The sequence below is a fragment of the Melospiza georgiana genome, chromosome Z (genome assembly GCF_028018845.1).
Source record: "Melospiza georgiana isolate bMelGeo1 chromosome Z, bMelGeo1.pri, whole genome shotgun sequence".
In the NCBI taxonomy this organism is placed as follows: domain Eukaryota; kingdom Metazoa; phylum Chordata; class Aves; order Passeriformes; family Passerellidae; genus Melospiza; species Melospiza georgiana.
In genome coordinates, this window is record NC_080465.1 from 75,443,161 (window position 1) to 75,468,318 (window position 25,158).

General features: G+C 39.1%; 1 protein-coding gene across 1 annotated transcript in view; it reads left to right on the forward strand.

Annotated features, from left to right (window-relative positions):
• KIAA1328 (KIAA1328 ortholog) overlaps positions 1–25,158 on the forward strand; it is a 116,097-nt gene that overhangs the window by 53,360 nt on the left and 37,579 nt on the right. The window contains exons 3-5 of the mRNA XM_058044582.1: positions 373–1,058; positions 3,882–3,974; positions 21,642–21,826. Of these exons, the coding sequence (XP_057900565.1) occupies positions 373–1,058; positions 3,882–3,974; positions 21,642–21,826 (964 nt within the window). The remainder of the gene's footprint in view (positions 1–372; positions 1,059–3,881; positions 3,975–21,641; positions 21,827–25,158) is intronic.

Here is a 25,158-nt window from a genome sequence, read left to right on the forward strand (position 1 = left end):
ATGGATTTTTTGGCTCGGTATTCAAAATTAAACATTTTCAAACCTTAACATTTAATGTTTTTTGCCACTCTTCAAGTTGATTTTATGTAACCCTGGATGCTTACAACTACTTGATACTCTGAAGTGACTCATTTTATGCTGAGGATCCTGCAGACAGTAGTTTTGCATTTATTACAGTTGTGTAGATGGAATGAAATGTAGATTTGATAGCACATTTGTGTCCGTGTTCTGGTAAACATTTTGTGGGGTTTGGCTGCACGTCCATCAACATTGACCAGCAGCTCTGCTTTGAGGACAACACATTTACCGAGGGAAATTGATGAACAAAGATGAATTTTAGTGATTGACAGGAAATTGTTTCTCCCGTTGCAGGTATCCAGTGGGAAGAGCTTGTGCCAGCAGCACTCTTTGGGGCTGGACAGCTCCTGCTTGGCTGTTGGGGGACCTTGGACTCTTCATAAGAACAGCAGAGCACCGAAGGCTGTAAGCCCAGCCCGTGTTGTGTTGTCTCAGCCTTGCAGGAATAACAGCGATTACAGGACTGAGATGCGTTACAACCATCAGGAATGTCTGAAGGAGTATCCGATGGAGAACGACTTGCACAGAAAGCGCAACAATGTGATTTCCCCAGCCAAGCAGAGGAGCCCTCACCATGTAAAGCAAGCTCAGGAGGTGAACCAGAGGGCAAGTGAAATTCAGAGTGCAAGCCCTCAGCAAGTGGGCCATGGCTGTGCCTGGAGGCATGTGGGGAGCTCAGGGAGTGTGGCAGAGAGCTGCTATGTCAGCCAGGTACTTAGGAAACACTCGGGGACAGTTCACAAGACCCATGATCATTCCAGGCACTGTCGAGGTTCTAGGCTGAATCACAGCACAGACTCAGGCCCTAAGGAAACAGAGCTGGCTAAAAGATTGTATGAAGAAAGAAGGCAGAAGCTGCTTCTTCAAAAACTGGAGCTGGAAATTGAAAAGGAACGACTCCAACATTTATTGACTAAGCAAGAAGCGAAACTGCTCCTAAAACAACAGCAACTACACCAATCCCGTATGGATTATAACAGGTGATTTTGAGACTTACAATTTAAAAAAATTCTAAAATTTCTAATAAGCACATGGGCAATAGTTGATTTAAGTGGGAGAACAGAAAAAGGCAACAATAAATAGAATGGAACAAGACAGGCAAGGCTTATGGCACAATTTCTAAGAGTGATTCAGAGGAGAGGAGACTTTAGTTTGTTAGTGTATACCGTTGGGAAGCAGCATGACAGCTGTGGAAAGCAGCAGAGGAAAACAGTATGTGGTAGAAAGAAAGACAGAAGAAAAACACTGCTAAAAGACTAGGTTGGAAAAGAGAAGCAGTAGAAGAAAATGAGAAGTTGATCTTAGTGTAGGCACTTGAAAAGAATACAGACATTTGGCAAGAGAGCAGTGTGAGCGTGGATGACATAAATGTGGCATTCTCCCTTCCTTGGAAAGGTCAGTTTTGAAGGGTTGCACTCTCCTAGGTTGGGACTGGAAGAGTCTATTTTATAGAAAAGATGAAGATCATTACATATGTACACAGACACGTATATATATGTGTATATATATATTTGCATATATGGAATATATAAAAATATATGGAGTTTTCCCCCATATATTTATGGAAGAGGAAGGAAATGCAGTGTAGTGAAGACATTTTCTTTTCAGCAATGTTAGTGAAAAGGGAGAATGCCAAGACTGAGGCACATTATTTGCTTAAAACTTGAAGGGAGATGGAACAGCCGAAGAAATGTGAGATGAAGGCCTGTGAGTTTGTTGCAGAAGGTAACACTTTTCTGATAATCTAAATAGTCTTTGAGAAAGAGGGAACAACTGTTTTTTTGGTATGATGTTGTTAAAGTGAGCAGAGCAGTGAATGGAAGCAGGTTAAATTAGCCCTTGCAGCTCAGCTGAGTACTAGCATTTCAGCATTAGAAAGGAGAAACAATAGGAAAACTCTGCAGTCTTTTGGAAGAGGTGGTAGGAGTGTTTCACAGGGATGGATATTTCTATACTGTTTTAGTATGGCAGCTGCTAGCAGCACCCCATGAGAGTCTGCATTAGATGACCCACTTCCTACATCTGTGTGCTGTAACCACCATGGAGGGATTCATCACTTGCCCTTCTTCATTTCAGCCCCCTGGTTACTTTTCAGACTGTAAAAGAGAGTACTGTAATCTAGGTCGTCTTTTGTTTGTCTTCTTGGATTGTTGTTTGCACTGAAAATAATGTGTTTATGTGGCTCTAAAAGTACCTGTCTTGGAGGAAATCACAAATGTGTGTGTTGAAAATGACTGAAGTTGCTAACAAAGGATTATGACTTCAGGTGAGAATTAAGTAGGAACAGATGGATTCTTAATCATCAAATACCTTAATTCTGTGCATGCATCCCTCTAATGAAAAACAAGTAGATATGAAGGACATACAAACTGAATTTTTTGGTGCATTTTTTTTCCTAATGGAAAATTTTCAGGTTTGGAGGTGTAAGTTCAGAAAAAAATGCACCTTAAATATCAGTAATGATGTGGTTGTTAGTACCATTATATCTATTGTAGCTACATTTTTTTTCCTGGAAAAAGTCCTTTATGATTTACAGAGCTTTAGCTACCTAAAAAGAATTCTATGAAAAGAACTATATATGAACAATCTGAGGACTTTGCACTTTTGTGATCTCTTTTCACAGGTGAAAAGTCAGATTTGCCATATTCTCTCTAAGAAAACAACCGGAATATAATGTGTTTTCTCTTAAAAATATTTTAGTATCTTTAGAATTAAATGCTTGATATTTAGAGGTAAATCTCTTAGGCATCACAGTTCTGTTTCAGTTCCAAATATATAATTCATTTTGCACTTGGTAACAGAGTAATTTTATGTACTGCTAACAATAAAAATTTGTTTACCTAAGCTCAAATAACCTTTACTTCATTGTCAGGAGGTTCTAACTGAGTTAGAACATCATAACAGCATAAAAAACAATACAAGAAAACATTTTTTCCAGATAATATTTATTTTTGTCTGTCCTTCTGCCTGAGTGGAGTGCTGGTTAAGGTCCATTCTCATTGAATGACAAATAAGAGGTTTGACCACTTGCAGTAATTGGCAAGAAACTTTTCTAATCTTTTAGTTAAAGTGTGAGTTGATAATTTTTTCTGCCACACTGCATCATAACTGCTTTTAATTTTCCACATTTCTCTACTTAGCCTCATATGGCAGTAGTAGTTTCAGTTTGCAGCTACTCTCCATGTGAAATAGTTGCTCAGCTATCAAAAATGGTGTGTATGTGCATTTCAGTGGCTTCTCCTGGTTCAAGCCTCACTGGAGCAGCCCAGTAAAAACAAAGCTTGGTAACAGGAATTTTAGTCAAAAAAAGGAGAAATACCTCTATCTTGACTTTCTGTCTCTGTTGGAGAGAAAGGAGAAGGTGGAGTGATGTGTTAAGAATGGAGCATCATTTGTGGGCCCATAGTTTGAGGAGACATGAGCATCTTATACAAATTCTGTTCTACGCCATTTACACATGATGCCTTTGAACTCTGGTGCTGTAATCTGAAAATGAAACTTTTCTGTTTCTGTAATGAAAAGACTGCAGATTTTTCCCTGTGGTTTTCCCTTTCCAATGCTGAAAAGCTAATACTCAACTGGGATACACTGGCTGGGGTTGCCCCTGTGGTAACCCTTAGAAGCAAAGGCACTGGGCCTGAACCAGACTTCCAGTACAAAAGTATATTTGAGAGTATGAAGGTAATTGCTAAAGCATTTAATGTGTAAAAGTGTCCCATTTGTAGACACATAGGTCACCTTTTAGTGGCAAGTTCCTGGTGTGATTTGACCAGCTGCAGAAGCAACTAACTTATCTTTTCCAGGGTTAAAGGCCCTGTACCTGGCTCAGATGTGCCCATTGCTGAAGCACCCAGAGATCTTGCTCTGATGATGAATGGCAGCAGCATGGGGCTAAGGTAATTTCTCTCTTCACTTCTAAGTGCTTCACAGGGTCAGTATATCTTCTTGACAGTGTGCTGTTGCCTGCCAAGTGTATTTGTTCATGTGTTTGTTTCAGATTAAGAGCTTTTTTTCTGCAGAAAGGGTAAAATTCATTGGCTGCTGTGTTTTATGAGTCAGCTCAATAGTTATGCTGACCTGTTATTACTCAAAGTTTAGGTGACTTCCTGAAGAGGCTTCAGGTTTTGTGGGCCGCCTCTTAGCCCAGTGCAAAATGGAGTTTTCACAAAACCTTAGTTTTAGTTCTTTATTCTAGGTGCTGCTTGTTACTTTTTAAATTAAGATCAGAATATCTCTTTAGTCTTTATTTGGACCTGATGTAAATAATGCATTATCCTTTAACTCTCAGGTAGATCTTCCATGGTTGGTGACAGTTACTTGTTTTTTTAAATACCTCTCATTACACCTCTACTTCAGTGTGATCAGAGCAAACTACCACTGAAATAACTGGAAGCAGAGTTAAGCCAATATTTAGCTCTTTATCTCCATCCTGCTTGCTATTTAAAACTTCAATCAGTACACTATTGTACTTTCCTTCTGTCCTACCCTGTCGCATTCAAGTTAACACTGGAAAAAGATTCAGGCTTATTAGGAAAGCAACAAATAGAAACTGGCAAGGTTTTCTCCTTTTCTCAGAAAGTAACAGCTTCTTGTTCTGTGCTGTAACTATAGGTGTTCTTTTGACCAAAGCATGGTGGACAAGATGAGCAGCTGTGCTTTGAATGACTTCTTCTTTAGCAACGAGAGAATACCTCAAAGTAATAAACTTCTCTGTTCTGAGAATAGTGTAAGAACTGATAATTCATTTATAAACTAAGAGTCCAATACCTTATTTTTTTCTTATTTTTTAACTTTGTTATACTAATTTTATTTTTCTTTCTGAGATCCCTTTCTATTGAAAAGGGATAAGACTTTTTTTTTTCCCCAGAACAGCAGGAGTTGTTAGTTTTCTTGGAATTCTTCACTGCTTAACCAGGTGTTTGGCTGCTGTGAGTTACTGGCATATCTTTGTTGTGTTCAGATGCTTTTTTCTTTCATTTTCACACAAAATGAAGTGATCAAAGTATTATCACTGTAGCAAAAAAGATGGAGAGTCATGACATGTTTAAGATGCAGCAGCATTAAGCCCCTTGGAGGAAAAATGTAACCTAGAACATCTGCAGAGCTTCTTGGCAACCAAAAACCTGCAAATATCTACATATTCTAGCAGGGAAAATGAAGAAAACCTGTGGTGTTAACAAAATGAGAGTCCCAGATTTCAAAAGGTTCCCCACCCTACCTTCATTCCTTTGGTTTAATTTACTGTAATTTTTCAAAGTTATTGTGTGTTTGAGCAGTCTCAAGGTGCCATGCCAGCTGGTTACAAAGTTTGGCAGCAAAACACTTGGAAGTTTTTCTTCTTATATGCCATCTTCAGTTTTGCAAAGGTTACCAGATGAATGGTCCCTAAATAATTTACTCTAATGTAAGGCTTAAAGAGGCCGTAGAAGACAAGTCCATTTATCTCTTTTATGCATTTGAATATGTAAGTGATGTTTTCTTCAGTACAGAGAGGGAGAGTGTGTGAGTGTGTGGCCATGTCTTAGAAAAGAGGAAGAGCTGGTAGACATACATTCTTTTTTTAACTGTCTCTTTTGGTGTTTTCTTTTTCTGCTTTTTTATTTTTTAGTTTGTTTTGGTTTTTTTTTTTAATGATGTGGAGCTCTTTTTTTTAATTATTATTTCTTTTTTTTTGTGGTGGTGGTGTTAAGTTTTTAATTGATGTATCAAACAATTCTTGTTACAGCAAATTCCAACAGAACACCAATGGAAAATCAGCCCTCTCTGACTTCCGGTGCATGCATGAGAGGCCTTCTAGCAAATCTCACAGCACAGAACTTGATTTCAGTCTTCAAATAAGCAAAACTTACTTTAAAAATATCCTGGTATTTTAAAGGAAATAGTGAAATACCTTTAAAATAGGAAACTTGCTGAAGTGAGAAGGAAAATAAATAATGTAATCAAGAACTGAAAAAACATTAGTTTTTTTATATAATTAACAGCTCATTTTGAGTTAATTATCTACAATTACAAAAATCTAATTGCAATTTATCCTTTACTATCTGTAGGAAGAATTGTAGACAAGGGAATGTGCCTCACTGCCAGGTGTAAATGCTATAGGATGGGTACAAATAATAGAGGAACCCTTAATGAAAAAAAAAAACCAAATAGGAGCATGCAGCTTGCCAGACTATTGAAAGGTAATTTTAGTCAGAAATGAGATATGTAGTTTAAAAGGCATCTTGTCATCTCCTGTAGGGATTAATTTTTTCCCTCATTGAAGAAAGCAAAAAAGATTCCACAAGCAAATACCGTGCAGAATTTGATTTCTGATACAGAGTTTCCTCATAGTCTGTTAGTGAAAATGAAAACTTTGATCTCAGGGGCCACTTCAAACTATAGCTAGATTTTCAAAGGGTGCCTGTTTTGTTCTGTACGTGTGCTATTAAGGTACTTTTGTTGTCATTGTCAGCAAGCATTGTCCATGTCAGCCTGTTTGGATACCTGTTCTGGTAGGAATTTGCAGTGTTGAATTTGTCCCTTCCCTGATGTTGAGAAGAAATGTGCCTGTCCCTTTGCCTAGCTGCAGCTGGGCCAGCATTTGGGACCTGAACTACCTTCAGATTCGGGATCTCCATTTCTCTAAGGTGCAGCAGTCAGAGCAGGTTTTATTGAGGATGGTTTTCAGCAGCTTGGAGTGCTCCTAAGTGAGCCCACAGACAATTTGCAGCTACGGAGTTGGTAGCTTGTGCAATTAATGGCAAGTTGTCTGTATAATTTCTTTTCAAGTCTGCCCCAATGTGCAAGATGCTTTAAAATATTCAAAATAAAAACATAACCTGATGCATTTGTTTAGCATAAAACAGCCTTTTACAAAGTGCTTTCCATCTCCCAGACACAGATGCTTGGTACATGCTCAAGTACCCACTCCATGCACATTCAGTAGGATCAATACACCCAGCACCTGCTTTTGTGTGTGCTCCTGACATCTGCATCTGGGAAAGGAATTTTAAAACTCTTCCCTCCCTCGTTTAATCTTAACTTTGATCTGAGTGGCATGGAAATAAGATGTATTTAATGGCACCAGCTTGAGGAGACACAGTTTTTCACTTTGCAAGCACCCCTCCCCAGAGTGCTGCTGTGTGCCTAAATCTTAACATTCAAGATTCCCTGCTTTTCCAAGTCTCAGATTTCCTATAAGGCTCTGCTAGTATGGCTCTTTATTGCCTCCCCTCTAACAGGTATTTTTGCCTTGGATTTCACACAATTCTGCCACTGAGCCTCTACACAAACCTGTGCAAAGCGTTCCAAATAGGAATTGTTGGACACAGCAGCTATCAGATGTGTCTACAGTTATCTGCAGGCACTCATTCAATGTATGCTACCTGGTGAAAGGATTTTTTCTTGGGGTATTGAAGATTTGCAGGTGGAATTTGCCACCTTTAATTTCATTGAAGGCTCTTTATGTTTGTGTGCCTCATTCTACATCACCCATGCATATTTTTGCCAGTTTGTATTTTTAGTTACTTGAAAATATCAAGCACAGGATTCAGTGATACTTCCCCCTGTACTTGGATGCTCATTGCTATGGTGATATTTCCAGGAGGGAGTGCTGTCAGGGGTCTTTTAAAAGATTTTTATGTTTATGATGTAAGTATTTTTATTGTCTAGTGAGAAAAGGTGACAATTATCTGTTGCTCCTTGTTTAATGCTTTGTTATGAACTCGCTTTTCTGAGGCTTGTTAGACATGCAGGCATCTTTCTGTGGTGATGTGCTTTTGTCCAAATATTCAATGCAATTAAATAGACCTGCAGAGGAATGCAGCCTCGCAGCTCCCCCTGCTGTCCCAGGCATATCCAAGTTTGTTCACTCAGTTCCCCCTCGAAATAATTTAAATATAAAATAAAAACACATGCAATCGCATGGCTCTGCTACTGCTGGTCTGACTTTTGCTGGCCCAATTACTCCTGTTTTTGAGGAGAACTGAAAAACAATGGTAGCAGCCATTTGGTTTCCTATGAAGAATTTTCTTTTAAGTTCTTCATTCCTCATGTCACCCCCCACTTCCTGGGGTGTGTCCAGGTCCTGAGCCTCTAAAGGAGAAATTCTCACCAGGGCTGCAATTGGCTCCTTGTGCAAGACTCCCAGGTCATCTCTGAGTTGTCCTTGGTCTCTTGAGGTGTATCTATAAAGGACTTGGCCAACTTTTAGAAATGTACTGAATATAGTTTGTTGGGATTTTTTTTTTTTTTTTTTTTTTTTTCTGTTTGCTGTTTTGGCAGACTGGCACATTAAATTGGGATGAAATCAACTGTGCTTGCAAATGGCCCATAAAATCTGTGTATCTGGAAGCTGCTTTCCCACCTGTTAGTGCTCCTTTTAACAACCAAGTTACTTTCTTGTTCCAGATAATTTTACATTGAAGTTTGTATCATTTTTAGATAGGATATTTGTGGAGCGAACACTTGTTTGGCCGGTAAAAAAAAACGGTGCTTGCAGATCTGCCAATAGTGCACACGCTGAATTAGGTGCAGATATGAGTTTTTCTTTCTCTCGTGGTGGTGTCTGGCTATATATAGGCACAGCATCCTTCCAACAGATGGCTGCTGGAGTCTGCTGTGACGTATGGGAGGGTACAGTCAGACTTAGACACACATTTCTGCTTCATTAGTGCCACGTGCCGACTCTGGAGGTAGTAGGTTTTCTTGTTCAGGGCGAAGGTTTTTGTTCTGATGTAGTTACTAAAAGCATAAAGGGGAGTGTGTGGCAATTTTTTACATATACCTATGCATGCATTTAAAGTTGAGGGTTTTTTTTGTTAGGGTAGGCAGTGATCCTTATCGGACTGGAGAGAGTGGAGTTCATTTCTGCTGACCTGGTTCCTTCACTAATCTAATTTTCAGGTTTACTTTCAACTGCAACAGTGATTTCAAGCTGCCTATCTAACATTTAGCTGAATTATGCTGATTCTGTTCTCATGATCACGTCTGCTGCACACAGCAGTATTACATCATTCCCATTGCAGTCCAAAGTAACCTTGAGCAGGAAGCCTGCTGAGTGACTGGAGGTGTAAGATGTAAGCAGAAAATGCCATAAGTGGTTTTCATAGGTAGATGAGGTCTTCAAAAAGCACAGGCACTCAGGTATTAGAAACACTGCTAACCTTAGGAGGGCACTTGGTGAAAACAGGCTTGTTAAAAAAAAAAACAGGCTTGTTAAAAAAAAAGTATTTTGGTATTTTCACAAAACTTGTGTTTGCTGCCAGTATTCTGCATGGGTTTGGTTTGGTAATATCCTACATCAAAACTGAAAATGCTTGGAAATTTTTTTCTTTGAGTTGAAATATGTGAAATGCATGCCTCTCCTGAAGGAGTTTGTTCCTTGCCAACACTTGCAGACAGTGAGAGACATTTTTGCAAGTCATTTGCAGATGCCTCCTTTATGGGAAAATGTAGACACTGTTAGTTTACTGCCTGAATTGAATTTTGAAAACCTGAATTCTATTTTTATAAATTGGAATGGATTACTTTTTCAGACATACTGTTTTGTTACTTTTTATTTTTATGTGTAATCTTGGATGAAGAGAATACTTTGTTTAATCTAGACATTCATATGTCCCAGAAATTTATCAGTTGGAAAAGTTAAGAAAAACCTCATAAAACAAAATGTTCTGGAAGGTAGTTTTGAATCAGGAAATTTTAAACCCACCCGCACAACTTTCATGCCATTTAAAGCTTATATCAGAACTGATGGGGCAGGACTAAGAACAAAAGCTATTGGTATTACAAAGTTAAGCAAGAAATCCTCTGTACCCTGCTGTTCTGCCCATGATCACAGCTACACTAAGCTAAAACGCACTCCCCCACCCCTCCTGTGACCTTGGCTGCACTTCAGCTCTCAGAGAATTGAAGCAAAAGGCAAACTTTAGTAAATATTAGGTTCTGCCACTTGCAGATTTTCAGACTACGTATAAAGATAACAACATATGTGCTCTCACTCACTTCCCAGCTCTTGCTCTCTCTGAAGTGGACTTTGTGTATTTGCCACTGAATTATTCTGGCATAAAACTTCCCAGACCATACTGATGTATTGAGTTGAACTCTGTGGCTTTGCACGGGTGCTGAGGCTTTGCAGACTACCCATTATATTTATAAAAGTGCTAATTTTTGAAAGCCACGCAGAGAAAATTTTAGATTCAGCCTAGCTGATTTGTTCTTCACACTGCTCCTGCAGCGAAGAGGATTGATTTTTGTGTTTCTTTCGATATTTGGCTTCATTTCCTCTGGTACCCAGTGCTTCAGGTCTTAATCCTTTAACCTTGAATTCGAGCATCAATGCTTCAGGAGGGATCAGGCCTTTTGATGGAGAGAGAACATCTTTTGTTGTAGCACATGGTTGGGAGTGGTGTAAGGCAACACAGATCTCCAGGCAGTATGTATTTCACTGTTGTGTTAGAAGACTGTAAACAGAGGGTGGGTTTAGTGGGGATTATAAATAATCTGGAGGAAGGTGGGGTATTAGAAGCAATGGAAGAGAGTTAATGACGTTTTCTTTAACATTTGACCACTAACCAGTCTATCATGACAGATGTGTACTGGGTTGCCAAATGCTATAGTCTGATTTGGGTAATGGTTCAAAGCTCAGGATGTCATGGAAATGGCACTGTGGTCCCTGATGGAACGCGGGGAAAAAAGCTTTTGAGCTTCTCAAAGGGCAGTATTTGTGGAAGCAGATGCTTGCTTGCCCTACCCAGCATAAAGAACAGTTCTGCGGGCAGCCAGGAGAGTTCGTACTGCTGGATTTTTATAGGATCATTAATTATATGTTATAAGGCAGCTAAGCATGGCATTCCTAACTCGATGAATTCCATTATGAATGGCCTTTTCATATTCCTCATCTCATTATATTAAATGCATGTGACCTGAAGTTTAGCTAAAGTTATTGTTCGGGTTAACTTTCATTTAGTGGTTGCCCTAGTTTTAGAAACAGTATGATCTTTAGATTTTATGGAAAGTCAGTTTTTTATGCATGTTTTTGCAGCACTATTTTAGATAATTTCATTTGAAACTAGGTAAAAACCTCTATGAGGAAGGGATTTAGTCACTCCTTGGTTTGCCTGGAGATTTCTGTACCCACTGGATGACAACATCCTGTTACACGGATTTGGCTATCATCTCCCTGCCAATAACTCTTAAACCTTCTGCTCTGTTCCATCTAGTCTTGCATATCTGACTGCCTCCCTGACACATAATCCCAGTTGTTTTGCCTTCAGATCATTCCTAATCTGGCCAAAACAGAGCTCCTTACTTTTTTCTACTGAATCTCTCTTCACTTCTGATTTTGATAATGCCACATCCTCCCTGCCACTCAGATTCATAACCTCAGGATCACTCTCCTTCTCTGCATGCATCTGGGCTGCTGACAGCTATTGCAGTTCCCTTCTCCTTGGCAGCCAAAATACCCTTTTGCAGTGTCAACAGTTAAAATCACCCCTTGCTTTAGTCCTTCTTGCACTTTGGCTACTCTAAAGTCTTCTTTAATTGCTCAGTATTCATTCGCCTACTTCAAACTAAGTTTTCCAAGTGGGTATCTTGGCTGCTTCTTCAGGTCTTGTCTGCTTTGCTTCTTTTAAACTCACCTTCAGGGGCCAATTGTCTGTTAAAAGTCATAAAGCTGTTCCTTATTTTATTTTCTCTGCCACCACCTCTTCTTTACTCTGTCAATTATGTGGTACTCAGAGTTTTTTTGTGTGTTGGATTAACTTTCAGCCATTTGCTGCTACTACATTCCCTAATTCTTTCTGTCTTTTAGAACCACTGGGTCATTTCATGGTGACTTCTACCTCCATCTGTGTGTTCTGACAATGCCTTTCTTGTTTTACATTTTATCTTTTCCTCCTTTTTTTTATCCTCAGCTTTTTAAGAGTGCTCTTTTCCCCTCCCTGCCTTCAATCCTAATTTGGTGAGTTTCAAACTAATGTGTTTCTTCACACTCATCACAAAGATGGTCTCTGCCTGGTAAACCTACCTAAAATCTAAACCATACTCAAAAGATTTCATTGGTGATCTGGAGAGAAAAGCATTAGAACTCCACTGCAGTGACAAGTCATCAGCTCTTCTTTATGGAAACCCTTTGTGTGGCTTCTAGCACGCAGAAGAGTTTGAAACAAAACAATTTACAAGTATCTTCAGTCTTCTATCAATAGTGCCAGACTTCACCTCTTTGTATAACTACATGCCCTTTTGTTTGATCAATGCATAGTTAATCCTTCTTTTCTTTTTATCTCTGTGTTTCCTTAATCTCCATTTACATCTTTGCATCCTTTTTGAGCAAACCATGTCTCTGAGAGATGTGCTAAGTTTATATACCAGCTGTGGACTCAGTAGAGCTGAGATGGTTTGGCAGCACAAATAATGCAAACCCCTGAACTCACATCACAGTGTCAGAGCAGCACTCGTGGCTTCTGCTGTGGACAGATGTTTCCACCAGGTTGTAACAAATGCATGCAAAGGTAGACTTTCATGCCCAAAAATCAATAGTGGTAGCTCTAAGACGGCAAAAATCACTTGTGTCTGGACTAAAAGGGTTTCCAGAGGCTGGGAACTGGCAGCCCAGAGCTTCATGACAAACATCCTTGTCCCAAGATCTCTTCCCTTTGTTCTCCCCTTGATACTGGATATCAGAGCAATGCCAATACATTTCTCAGTGGTAACTGCCTTTTAGTGAGGCATTGATTTCCATCTGGTTTCAGTTCTATTATATCTGAATATTTTCTAAATACAAGTGCAAAAATGTGTTAAATCTGTTCCCTAAACATCCTGGTTGAGTCAGTATTTGCTGGTGCTGTCAAATTCCCATAAAATATATGCACTGAAGGGAAATCTTTAGTATGTTGCCTTTTCTGTGGGGCCCAGGGCCATGGTTTTTATAGTTGTATGCCATTATTTAGGCATCTAAGTCTGTTTTGCTCTTGCAATAAATACTTGATTTTACAGTCACTAGCCATCAAACATGCCCTGTGAAATATGTAACTTCAGTGAATTTAAGGCAACTGAAGTGGCTAAAATTGTTATTTTAAATCTTTACCAGGAGCTATCTTGTCAAATCTGCATCTGTTGGGTATGGTAGTCTACTAATCAGAGTAAAGTCCAAAGTCTCTACTTCTCTATTTGCTTCTTTTCAGGCTATAGGATTTTTTTTAAAGCAGATCAATAAACAATCTCAGTGTTTTCATTTTACTAAGCAATATAATATGGATGAGTACTAGTGTAGTGGTAAATCATTAATATACTCTTTAATCATAGAGTGACCATGTCCCACAGATGTGATTTAATCATGGAAAAAAGGCCAATGAAGTGTGAAGATGCATCAGGAAGGGTGTTTCTAACTGATCTGGGATAGTGTATGGCACCATTTTAAAAGATGCTGTAGTATGAGAATATTTAGGATGCTGTGTACATTTGTAGTTACAGACCTGGTAAAATTCTACTTGATTGTTTTTATCAAAAATCAAATCCCATGTCAGGTTTGTATTTGGCAGAGGAACCAAATGGCTTTTTGGAATAAGTAAAGCACTGCAGCTTCCAGATTCAACAGTCCCATGATTTGTAAGACTTTACAGACTATAACCCTAAAAACCTGTAGTAACCTATGCTTAACATGATTCAATGCTAGATTCAATCATCCTGTGGTACAGATAAAGGTGATTAAAATAAGAGGACAGAAATTTCATGGAGAAATATGGGTCCTGCTGGGGTGCTTCTGTATTGTTTTCAGTGGTAATGGTTCCTGGTCAGAGAAATCAGATTCTGCAGCCTCAGAAGAATAGACAGTATAAAAACTCTTAATTGCATTTATTATGGAATTTGATGCATTTATGAAAGACTTTCTCTGTGTGTGGCATGTTCCCTGATATTGAACGAGCTCTCAGTGGCCCAGAAAGTCACCTCAATATTGTTAGGGATATGTCTGTTTGCCCAGTTTAGTGGTTATTAATTTCCATTTCTATTGGTGGGAGAAATCTGAAATTTTGTTCCTTCATTTCATCACTTAGAAACCAAGTTTGAAAATTTATCCTACTGGTGTCTTGAACATTGAAACTTAGCATCAATCAAGTGTAATTTTGTCAATGAACAGAAGCAACTGTAGTTGCTGTGTCTTTTTCAACTATTCTGATCCTCCTAAGCTCCATATTTTCTGTGCATGTGTAACTCCTAATACCTGCACAAAAAAAAGCAACCTGTTTCTCTAATTAGGAATTTCTTCAGAATATCTTACTAGTAGGGCATGCTGAAAACCCTGTATATACTGTTCAACTCTTAGTGTGTGCTTCCTCTGCTATATTGTCAGTTACCCTTAGGAAATGATTGCTCCATTATGTGATCCATGATCACAAAAAGGGCTTTTGCAATTGCTGCTCATTTACTGAAAGCTGCTGTTATCAACACCTATCAGACTGTCTGGAAACTTCTGTAGAGGAGAGAGTGCTTGTGTACCAACAGCCTTAGCAAAGGAAGACATAAGGGGGTTGCCTGCACACCCAGACCCATCTCTGCCACAGCCTGTTTTTGGAGTGCAGCCCATCCACTGTGAAGCCTTTTGCTCTGGGTGAGGCAAGTAGGGAAGAGATGATGTGTTGTTCTTCAATGCTTTTATCACAACCAAATTACAATCCAATTTGGGGCATGTTTGTTCAGGAGATAGCTTGCATATGGCATTTCGATGGGTATCTTGTGATTGGGGCTGGCTCTCAGCCAGACACTAGGGATGCTGGATAAGGCACTAAGACTGGCATTCACTTTGCTGAAGAGCATGAGATTCTCCTTCTGAAGGAGAGAGGGATGCTGTCTGATGTGCTGAAAAAGTTTAGATTTAGTTCAAAAACTTTGTCCTAAACAGGGTTTTGCATCATTCCTTGTGGTGCTTTAACTGGTGACAGCCAGGCAGGCTTTTCAGATATATAGACACTGTTTGGAAGGATTGTTTTTATACGTGTGACTTGACATTTACATGACTTCCTTTTGTGAAGGCTGACAGCAGAGTTTGCTGGAACGACAGCTGCTCTGCTCTGCTCTGTAAGAAAGGCCAAACAAACAGTCACAGAATTTTGCCCTGCTAAAGCCTGGCCAGTCTGTTTCCCGTGGCCATTTCTCTATGACTGACTGAAAACCTTTATGCTTGAATTTTCTTTGAATTCAGAAAAGATGGAAAAGTAATCACAGCTGTAATTTTGCTATTTATTAGAGAAACTCAGATATGTTGGAAAGGTGCTGGTAGGGAGTTGAAATGTAGTGAACTTAAACCAGAGGAAGGAGAGGGCTTCAAAGGGAAGGCATGAATATAATTCTAGGTTAAATTTAGCTTAATACTTGCTACAAATGGACCTCTAACCATGTAAATTAAGTGAAGTCCTGACTTCATTGAAAATAAAGACAGTATTCTGATTGATTCAGTGGGGCTAGGGTTTCACCTATGGCTGGTATGATCTAATAGGTCATTGCTAATTAAGAGCCTATGTGGCCTCAATTCTTGCTAGTGGAATTAAGTGTCTGAGCACCAACTACTGAGGGAATGGGGAAGGAACTGGTCCCTGAAAGAGTGGTCTGGGGAAGCTGTGCTGTGGATTGCTGTACCTTGGTACAGCTTCAGATAAAAATTTAGCATAGGTACAAGTGTATCTCCTCCAAGATGAGAGAAAAGTAAACCAAATGCAGTAGATTTGAGAGAGAGAGAGCTCAACAGGAGGGGAAAAACCCAAAAAACAACAGAGAAACCTGACACAGCCATGGGCATTGCTGGATTCAAGGGCATTGAGCCTGAAGAGTGCTGTAAGAGATGAAATCTCTGCATGACAGCTCAGCAATTTATTGTCTGCATAATAACATGTAGATTGTAGGCAATCACTGTCTATTTTCTGTGATGAAAAATCCTTTTATTACAAGCAGATTTGATAATATTTATATTTCAGCTCCAGAACTCTCACTGACTGTTGAAATGTTTCCCTACCTGTTCCTGCCCTCCTGCCTTTTGCCTAAAAAATAAGTGGGAAGGGAGATGGATGTGGTCCTGAAGACAGCTGGAGGAGAGGTGTTGGGGAAACCTGACTGCACTTTTTCAATGGTTAAAATGGTCTCTTTTAAGACAGATAGAGACAGACTTTGGAACAGGGTCTATAACTATAGGACAAGTGGTCTTGCTTTTCATCTTAATGCACAGATTCAAGTTAGATGTGATGAAGGAATGTTTCACTGAGAGTGGTGAAACAGTGGTGCAGGTTGCCCAGAATGGTGGAGGATGCCCCAGCCCTGGAAACGTTCAAGGTCACTTTGGATAGGCTCTGAGCAATCTGTTCTAGTTGAAGATGTCCCTGCTCATTGCAGGGTGATTGGACCAGGGGACCTTTAAAAGGTTCCTTCTAACCAAAAGTATTCTTTGATTCTGTTATCTCAAAGCTTTAAATGCACATGCTCTCTAGAAAGGAAAGCAGCTGTTTCTTATTGACATTCACTGGATCCCAGCAGTGCCATTAACATGCTGATGCATCTAACATAAGCCTCAAAATGCCAGATTTCATAATTGGCCCATGAAATCTCACTCTGGGCTTGAATATGGTCTTCAAGGAATGTATTAGAATAGGACTTTTTCCTGCTTAAAGGGAGGAAAAAATGCTAAGCTAAAAAAGCATTTTTTAGGAAGGGAAGGGTGATGGCATTCAGGCATGAGAGATTGCCCTGAGGTTCACACTGTGTTTCTCCTCTTCACCTGCATCTCTCTTACGTCCCTTCCAGCTGTGCTCAGCTGCCCTGTGGATTTGTGCACCCTGCACAAAGCAGTAGCAAGAAGATCAATCTCCCTTCTCTTTCCCGTGTGCTGCTGTGCTGGTTCGTACGTTCTGACGTGTTTCTCCTCAGCTCCACTTGAGGGGACAGGAAAGGTTGTAACTGTTCTGTAGACCACTGCCATTTGTTTTCAGATCCACGCATCCAAAGTCTACAAAGTCCCCAGAAATATTTTTTTAATTTGCTATGCAGATAAACAACCTCCCAAACAGTCCCACTTTGGAACAGGTGGTTTTCAAAAGTGCTGTTTGATAACAAGCTTGATGTGAACTGATCTAAATTTGACCCCTACTGAAAATAAGATCCTGGCATCTTCTCTTTTGTCCTAGTACTTGTAGTGCTGCTGCTTTATACTGAACTGACTCTTGAAACTGATCTGGCTGGAAAACACTCCCAGCCAAAGTGGCAGGGGAGGAAGCAATTTTCAGCCTGTTTGTCAAACTGTGTCTGAAATGGCAATTCAGGTTCCAGCTACAAAAACGTATTGCTTGGGTTGTCTACTTATCACCAGTTTTGCATCATTAAGTGTTATGCATTCTTGGCCTGATATAATTGCAGCAGATTGCACACATGAACTGTTAATTATTTTATTTTTAAAACAGAAATTACGGAACAGGAAAATAACATTCCAACATGTTTGCTTTTGGAGCTAACCTACCACGGCAATCTGTTAGTTTGATAATGGTTAAACTCTTAAGCCCTTGCCTCAGCAGAGTGCAGTAGGGTACCATTAAGGCAGCCATCTGTTGAACATACATAGCAGAGGCATGAATTGCCTCGCTTTTCGGGTTTCTGAGTAGTTACAACATAGTCTTGTTCTCTGAATGCCACTGAAAAACGCATGGAAAGATCAGAGTTCAGTGGAAGGTGAGCATCCAAATTTGGGATTGAAGGCTGGGAACCCAGTCAGCTGAATGCTGGGTGTGGAGCAGGGAAGAGAAGAAGCCTCGTGGGCGAGGTAAATCACATGCTGATAGTAAGCACGACTCTGGCAAGAGCCTGAGCTGCTTGGGTTGCTTAGCGATTCAACAGATCTGCAAAACTCCATTTGCAGAGCAAGGCTGCCATTATGTTGGATTGATTCATCAGGATCAGCAGCTAAAACAAGTTATATTCTATCAGAGTTTTCCTGCATTAGTTTAAAAATGAATTTAGTTGGCTCTAAGTGGACATTTATTTTAGTATCTTGAAGAACTGACTTTCCTCTGTTAAAGCAGAATAATGTATCTATATGATGCCCTAACTTGAACAGTACATAAAGATTAGTAAATAAGACCCCATTAAAAATACTTATAATGTAAGTAACATGGGTCCCAATTGCCTTTCTAATGTCCATTAATGCTTATTGTGAGGATCAGAGCTCATTTTACTGAGCCATTTAGTCAAACCGTGTGATTATTTAGAAAGTTAATTCATGCATACTAAAATCTAGCTTAAGTAATGCAGAGGGTAGGAGGTAAAACTCTATGGAGACGATAGTCCTTTTTGTTATTTAATGATCAGCCATAATTAACTTGCAAATTTGAAATAATTAGAACAAATTAAAGGTATTTAACTTTGCCTCCCTAAAGAAAAATTCAAATTGCACCAAATGCAGCTTTAAATTATTCAAGTCTCAGAGGTCTGTGCCGGGTTTTTTTACAATGCCTTTTCTATGATGAGAATACCAATCTGCTTTTTGTCAGAAAGCATCCTATCAAGTAATTGTTCTTTGTGTCTAATAAATGACAGCTATTCTTCTTTGTAAAAGTATTTCAGTCTCTGAAGACTACATCAGCATTTCCATGGCATTTTAATTCAATAAAACAAAAGGTTAATGTTTTTCTATTTTTTAAGGAATGCAAATACTAGCAGTATTCAATGGGTCCTGAATGACATTTAAAATTTGCCATTCGCGCTCAGCGGGGATATCGCGATATGAGGCTCAGACGGGATGGAAGGAATGTTCAAGGTTTGTTTTCCTTTGGTGATGGTGTGCTTGGATATTCATAATGAGGCAGCAGTGCTGAGACTCACTTCTTTCTTGGCCACACTACATCTCCTGCCCTGGTATGTAGGGTAGGTAGGTTAATAAGGTCTTTATTTAGGAAGTCTTCTCTGTTGGTTAGTTTCAAGGAGTGTCGTGAAAATTCATTGGATATTGTGGTGACCTGCAGGAATTCCTACTAACTGTGGTGCCTTTGAGTGACATGATGGGTAGTTGGATTTGAAAATAGACAAGAACCTCTTTTGCTGCTAAATCTCTCCAGACATAAATAGCTGATTCCCTTTGACCATATGTTGAATTTAAATTTCCATGTTGCAATAGTGACATCATTTGTTTTACTAATTATTCCAGAGGTGAATGAGTAATTATGTTCTGAAACAGTTTTTTTTGCCTTATGTTTTCTTTGTTTAATTGCGGTAGATAGTTAATTACTGAATTTTTTTATCTCTCTGCATCATCCCTTTCTCTCCTTGGTCTGCACACCTTTCAGATTGTCATTTTAAGATTTGAGACTCTATCCTTACTTAAGCAGAACTTTAGCATGAGCTGACTTCTATTATTTACTAAACAATGAGGCTCTCGTTGTTTATTTAAGTTATAAATGCAAATACACTTTCTTTTGCTATTTATTATACCTTAGCTTATGTAATTTCTTCTCTTTCTGTTTGAACTGCATCTGCCATTCCGTATTTAGAACAGAACTCAGTATTATAGAGGTAAGTGCACCATAGAAGATACTGCATTCAGATCAGAACAAATTGAGTAGTCACCTCTTTATCTGCAAGCCAAAGGTCACTGTCTTCACATGAGGACTGTAGGTTGTAATCAAATGTGCTTTAAACAACTCAAAAAGCATCCAAATAATGACAGCCTCACTGTTTTTTTAAAATGCTGTTAATCGTCCCAAGTAGAGGCAAATGGAATATCAAGTCCTGTTTTATCAGGGAAATCTGTTCAATTATTGCACCTTTAAGCCTCTTTAAGCAGTTGCTAGGATCCAGAACCACCTCTTGGTGCTCTTGTAGTTGCAGGAATTAGTAGGTTAATAATTTCATATGATTCAAATAAGATACTAATTTAGTCCACCATAAATTTTAAAAAACACTTTGCAGTATTATTAGTGGTCACACAGTTAGAAGCCCTAAAGTAAACGGAGGTTATTTGGAGAAGTTATATCCAACACTTCAGTCAGTTATTATAGGTCATAAGCCATTATATACTGTTCTGCATTAATAATACAGGAGTAATACTAATTGTCCAACAGGCTCAGTGGGCCCTATTAAACAATGTCTTATACAGCACATTGATGGGAAACTTCTAATTTAGCATCATTTCCTCCTTTCCCCTCAGATCTACAGTAACTTCAGTCAGTGCAAGCTTTTAGGTAAAAGATTCTTGTGATTCAGCCTCCACGAAGCTGTATCCTAACTAATAAAAGCTCAGTGACAGTCTTTGGGTTGCCAATATAGAATTGCTGCTTAAACAGGAAAAAGATTTATCATAGAAATATAGAATGGTTTAGGTTGGAAAAGACCTCTAGGTTCACAGAATCCAGCTGTTAAGATTTGTTTAATCTTCTAATAACTTAAGAAAGTTGTTTTTTGCTTCCATGGTTGCAAGTAGATCAATATAATCTTAGAATAAACAGTATTATTTCATGTGGATAATACAAAGATACTTTTTTATATTTTTAATTTCTTTTATAAGGGAGCCTTTTATGACAGGGAGTAATGACTTACATATGTTGGGAATTGTCATTTAAAGCAGTAGTTATTTCCCAGAGAGCAGAATTTGAAAGCAGTAGCTTTTCTTTACTGAGAGAAATGTGGGTCATCCTCCTGTCTGCCCAGAACATTTTGAGATGCCTGTGTCTGCAGAGCTTGAGGTCATGATTGCTCACCATCACTAGATTTGCCTCCTGCCTCTATCCATGCAGTGTTTATGATCGTGTGTTGAAGTTCATCTTGAACCGTAATGGTTCTGGTCAACTTTCTCTTTCCTTACTTTATTCAAAGTACTGCACTTCTCCACCACATTCTCTCCCAGCAGTTTGCTCATACATTCTATATCCTGTTTCAAAGTACCTCTGTTCATCAATCTCACCTCTTTGTCTCCTTTCTTCTCATCCATTTTCTTCTTGAATCAGCTTCTCACCATCTTTGTTTTTTAAAAAACATGTAGATGTGGCACTTGGGGATGTGGTTTAGCAATATCCTTGGCAGTTGTACTCAGATGATCTCAAAGGTCCTTTCCAATAAAAATTATTATGTGATTTTGTGATCTGCTTCCCTTTTGCAAACTAAAATTTCAGATTTCTCTTCACATAATCTTCTTTGTTTCCCCTTTATTCTAGCAAAGTGAACATTTTAAAAATTATTCTTTCTTCCAATTTTGGCCCATTGTGCTGGACAAAGTCTGTCTTCATCTTCTCTTCCATGTCTTCATCCCACTGGCGCTGTTCTAACTGCTTGAGAAATCCAGGACTTAATGCTTTAGGGAATGTACCCAATGCTGCGAGACTCCAAATACAGTTGTCAGGGTGCTGCTGGCTGCTGATAACCAAAGACTCCTGATAAAGTGTGTTGGTAACTCTTCAAGCCTTTGGCATTCTGCTTTCAGAAATTATAAATGTATTCAACAAGAGCTTAACAGCAGCATGATGTTTATGCTTCTGGAGAGTAAAAGCTGGTAGAGAGCTGGGTGCAGTGTTAATGGGCCAAATACATCATGTAACAGCATGATCTTTTTTTCCTCCTAGTGTCCCTGTGTTGAAACATGAAGATTATTTACTGAGGACATCTCCAGTGAGCAAAAACTCCAGAAAACCAGGGAGCAGTCATGGGAGCAGTTCAGGGAAGAAAATGGTTGGCTTTGGTATAAACATGGATGATGGGCAAAGCCCTCAAATGCAGACCAAGAGGGAAGGCACCAAGTCCAGGAAAGGTAAGGGGGAGCATACTGTATTGCAGGGCCATGATTGTGCTGGTGTGTTCTAAAGGGTATTAGTAAAATGCACAATTAAAGAAAGTAATTTTAGAGGTGTTTAAGTAACCTAAGAGAAAGTGTTAGCTCCATTAAAAACATAATTAAATAACAAGTGGCGATCCTGTCTGGTATTTCTGATGAAAGAGAAAAAAGTAGTCCCTTAATCTCAGAAAACTCCTTCAATTATTTGTTTTTTAATTTTCCCAAAAGGCAGTGAGAAGTGCAGTGGGGTTTGCTCTTCAAATGTAGTCTTTGCATTCTTTTCCTCCTTGAGTGATGACTGCACCATCACAACCTGCTAGTTTGCCACACAGGGATGTCTCTACTGCTAAAACCTATCCTGCCCTTAGCTTAGTGCCTCCACTTAGGGAGCAGAGATGCAATCTTTTCTCTCTTATGAAGAAAAAAGGTTGGGAACAAAAGCAGCTTGGATGTTTCACTGCTTAGCTTTGAACATAATCCTTGGTTCAATTATGAACTAGCTTTTTTTTTTAAATTTTTTATTTTAACTTGTCAGCCAGTTTGCTGTATATGTCAGCATAAAAATAAAGAAAATGGCAAAATGAGAAGAAATGTGGTGCAGTTCTCAAAGGAACAAATAACTTGTGTTATTGGTTAAGACCGTACCAACATTAAAAAGCAGTCCCTGTGAAGAAACTTTCAAAAGGGTATCATCAGCCTGGACCCAAACAGTGGCTGAGGTTAATCTCTTCCAAGGCACAGCTACAAAAGTTGGAAGCCTGTAAAGGGCTTGTGTCCAAAAAAATCAATTTCTAATTTGAAACAAAATCATTTTTGACTAACAGGGGTTCAGGACCCATTACTTTTGCTGTATAATCTGCTGACATTTCACACTTTCTGTTGTGCACAATGAATCCTAATAGTCATTTTATAACATTGCTACACCAATCAATTTAAGCAAGAGAAAGCCGTTACAATTCTGCAAAGTTTCAGGGGCAATTTTCACTGATGGTTTTCTTTTATGGTTTTTTTCAGCTATCATTTTTTTTTCTTCTCTTTTCCTCTTCCTTCTGCCCCTCCTCCTTCTCTTTGCTGCAGTGATGAAACAAGGATTTTTCACAGCGGGATGGTGGGTTTTGTTCCTTAGACTGGGCTAGTCCCTGAAAGTAATTTATTTTCCATAGATTCAGGGTTAAATATCCAACCTGGCCTCTTCTTCATTCATTCGTTTCATTTTGTAGGACTGAGAAGAAGTTACAAGCTGCATCTGGCTGTTGCACATTGCAACTGAGCTGCACCTATGCTGATTTAGGGATTGTAGCATTCAGCATGATCTCTGAAGATGGTGGGCATCTTTTGCAAGCACTTACTGGGATTGCTGGCTTTAATGGTGTAGAGCTGCAATGCCAAATTTGACCTACAAACACTGGCACTTGCTGTGATAGCTGATAAAGTTCAGAGGAATGCTTTCAAGCTGTGGAACAACCTCAGGTCTATTACTGATTTGAATGGTTGTTTATCACAAGGCAAATTACCTAGCACTAATCACTGAAGTTGAAGTCTTCTGTATTTAGTACCTTTTTAATTGGCTTCCTTCTGTTATATATTTGGACTCCTTTAGCAAGCACACACACATACTTGTAAAGTGTTTTTTCCATCTTAGGAGATCACCAAGACACAATGTCAAGATTTTTAGTTCTAGCCTGCATAGCCTGGACTTAGTTGGCTCTGTCCTTGCTTTTACTGGATATTCCTAGATGCTGCTGACCTGGGACTTCTGATTTAGTGCAGTATGAGAAAGGGGAATGAAATCCACAAAGTGATCTTGAGGCATGAAACTCATTTAGCCACATACCTGAAGGTGGCCTGTTGATCGGAGCACAAGAGTGCTGTGTACAGAAACATATTCAGGTGAAAACTTCTCAACCATCAGATGCTGACCTATTGCTACAGAGGTTTATTTTTCTCCTGCTGGTATCAGTCTGGTCTATTTGTATGTTCTCCAGGATGGTGACTCTATCCAAGCACTCCTTAGTGCAATGTGAATGCGGGTCTGAGCCCTTGGGCTTGCTGTGCCACTGGGGATGGTGGCTGTATCAGTAGTAGTGTCCCTCCAGAGCAGCACAGGCACTTACATCATATTTAAAATTATTAATCAAGAAGCTGTTCTCATCCTGGAATGGTTGTAGGCTTTCCTGCCTACAGGACTGGTCACTTGCTGTGACAGCAGTGGGTTTGAAAAGGGTGATTTCTTAACAAATACACATTTCCTTCTCCCAGATCATGGTTAGTAACAGGTAGAAGAGCATTGTTAATGTGGTCCCTTCACCTCTTGGAGTGGAAAGGGTCACTTCTGCTCTCTTTTCAGGGTAGAAGCTTACTGGATCAACTTAGGAAATTGATTTTTATTCCCTCACTGTTGATTTTGTCTTTTGATTCTGCTTGCTCCTTAGTTTTTATTCCTGTGCTTTAGCAGGTGTTTGTGTCTTGTAGTCAAACTTTTTTAGTATTACCAGCAAAACTTTAGGCAGTTGAAGCAATCCTGAAGTCTTAGATCCTTTCAGCAGTAAATTGTTTTTATTGGTGTCACCACCAGCTATGTCAACGTGTACTAAAATCTGACAACTTGTCTAGTTAAAAAGTGCTGGAGTACAGAAATGTGTGGTTTTCTTCCTTTCTGCTCTTGAAAATTTTGCTGTGGGGCTGGGAAACATGCATTCATTGCACTGTGCAATATAGGGCAATTCTTTACATTTCTGTTTAAAGTATTCATCTTTACAAACACTTCCTGAAGTACCTCTGCATTGAAACAAAAGAAAGAACTATTTTCCCCTTTGTTTCTTCTTGTTGGACATAATGTCTGCATGACGTTGTATAGTGTGCACACTTTCCTTTTTCATATGCAAAAGAAAAAGCCAGAGAAGAAAAATTATTTTAGTTCATTTTAGCCTTGTACTTTTCCAGGGGCTGATTTCTCTAGATAGTGTTTGTTTTTCAGTAGTTTTTCTGATGTAGCTTCTTAGGGATTCAGGATCTGGAACTTCTTCCCTTGAGGGAAGACTCTCCTCTACAATTGAATGGAGCAATTAGTTAATATTAGTGAAGTGCTTTGAAGATGTGAAGTACTATATAAATGTTAAGTCTTATGAATATTACTATTATTCAAGCCATAAAGATTTCTTTTATGATTATCAACCTAGATTTCCCATTGCTTACTTTCATTCCATTGCTGCTTGAACCAGCCTTATCCATTTTTCTTCATCCTTAATGTTTACACTTCTAAAATATAGACTGCTGTATTTCCCCATTTTCTTAATGTTTTAGTTGCC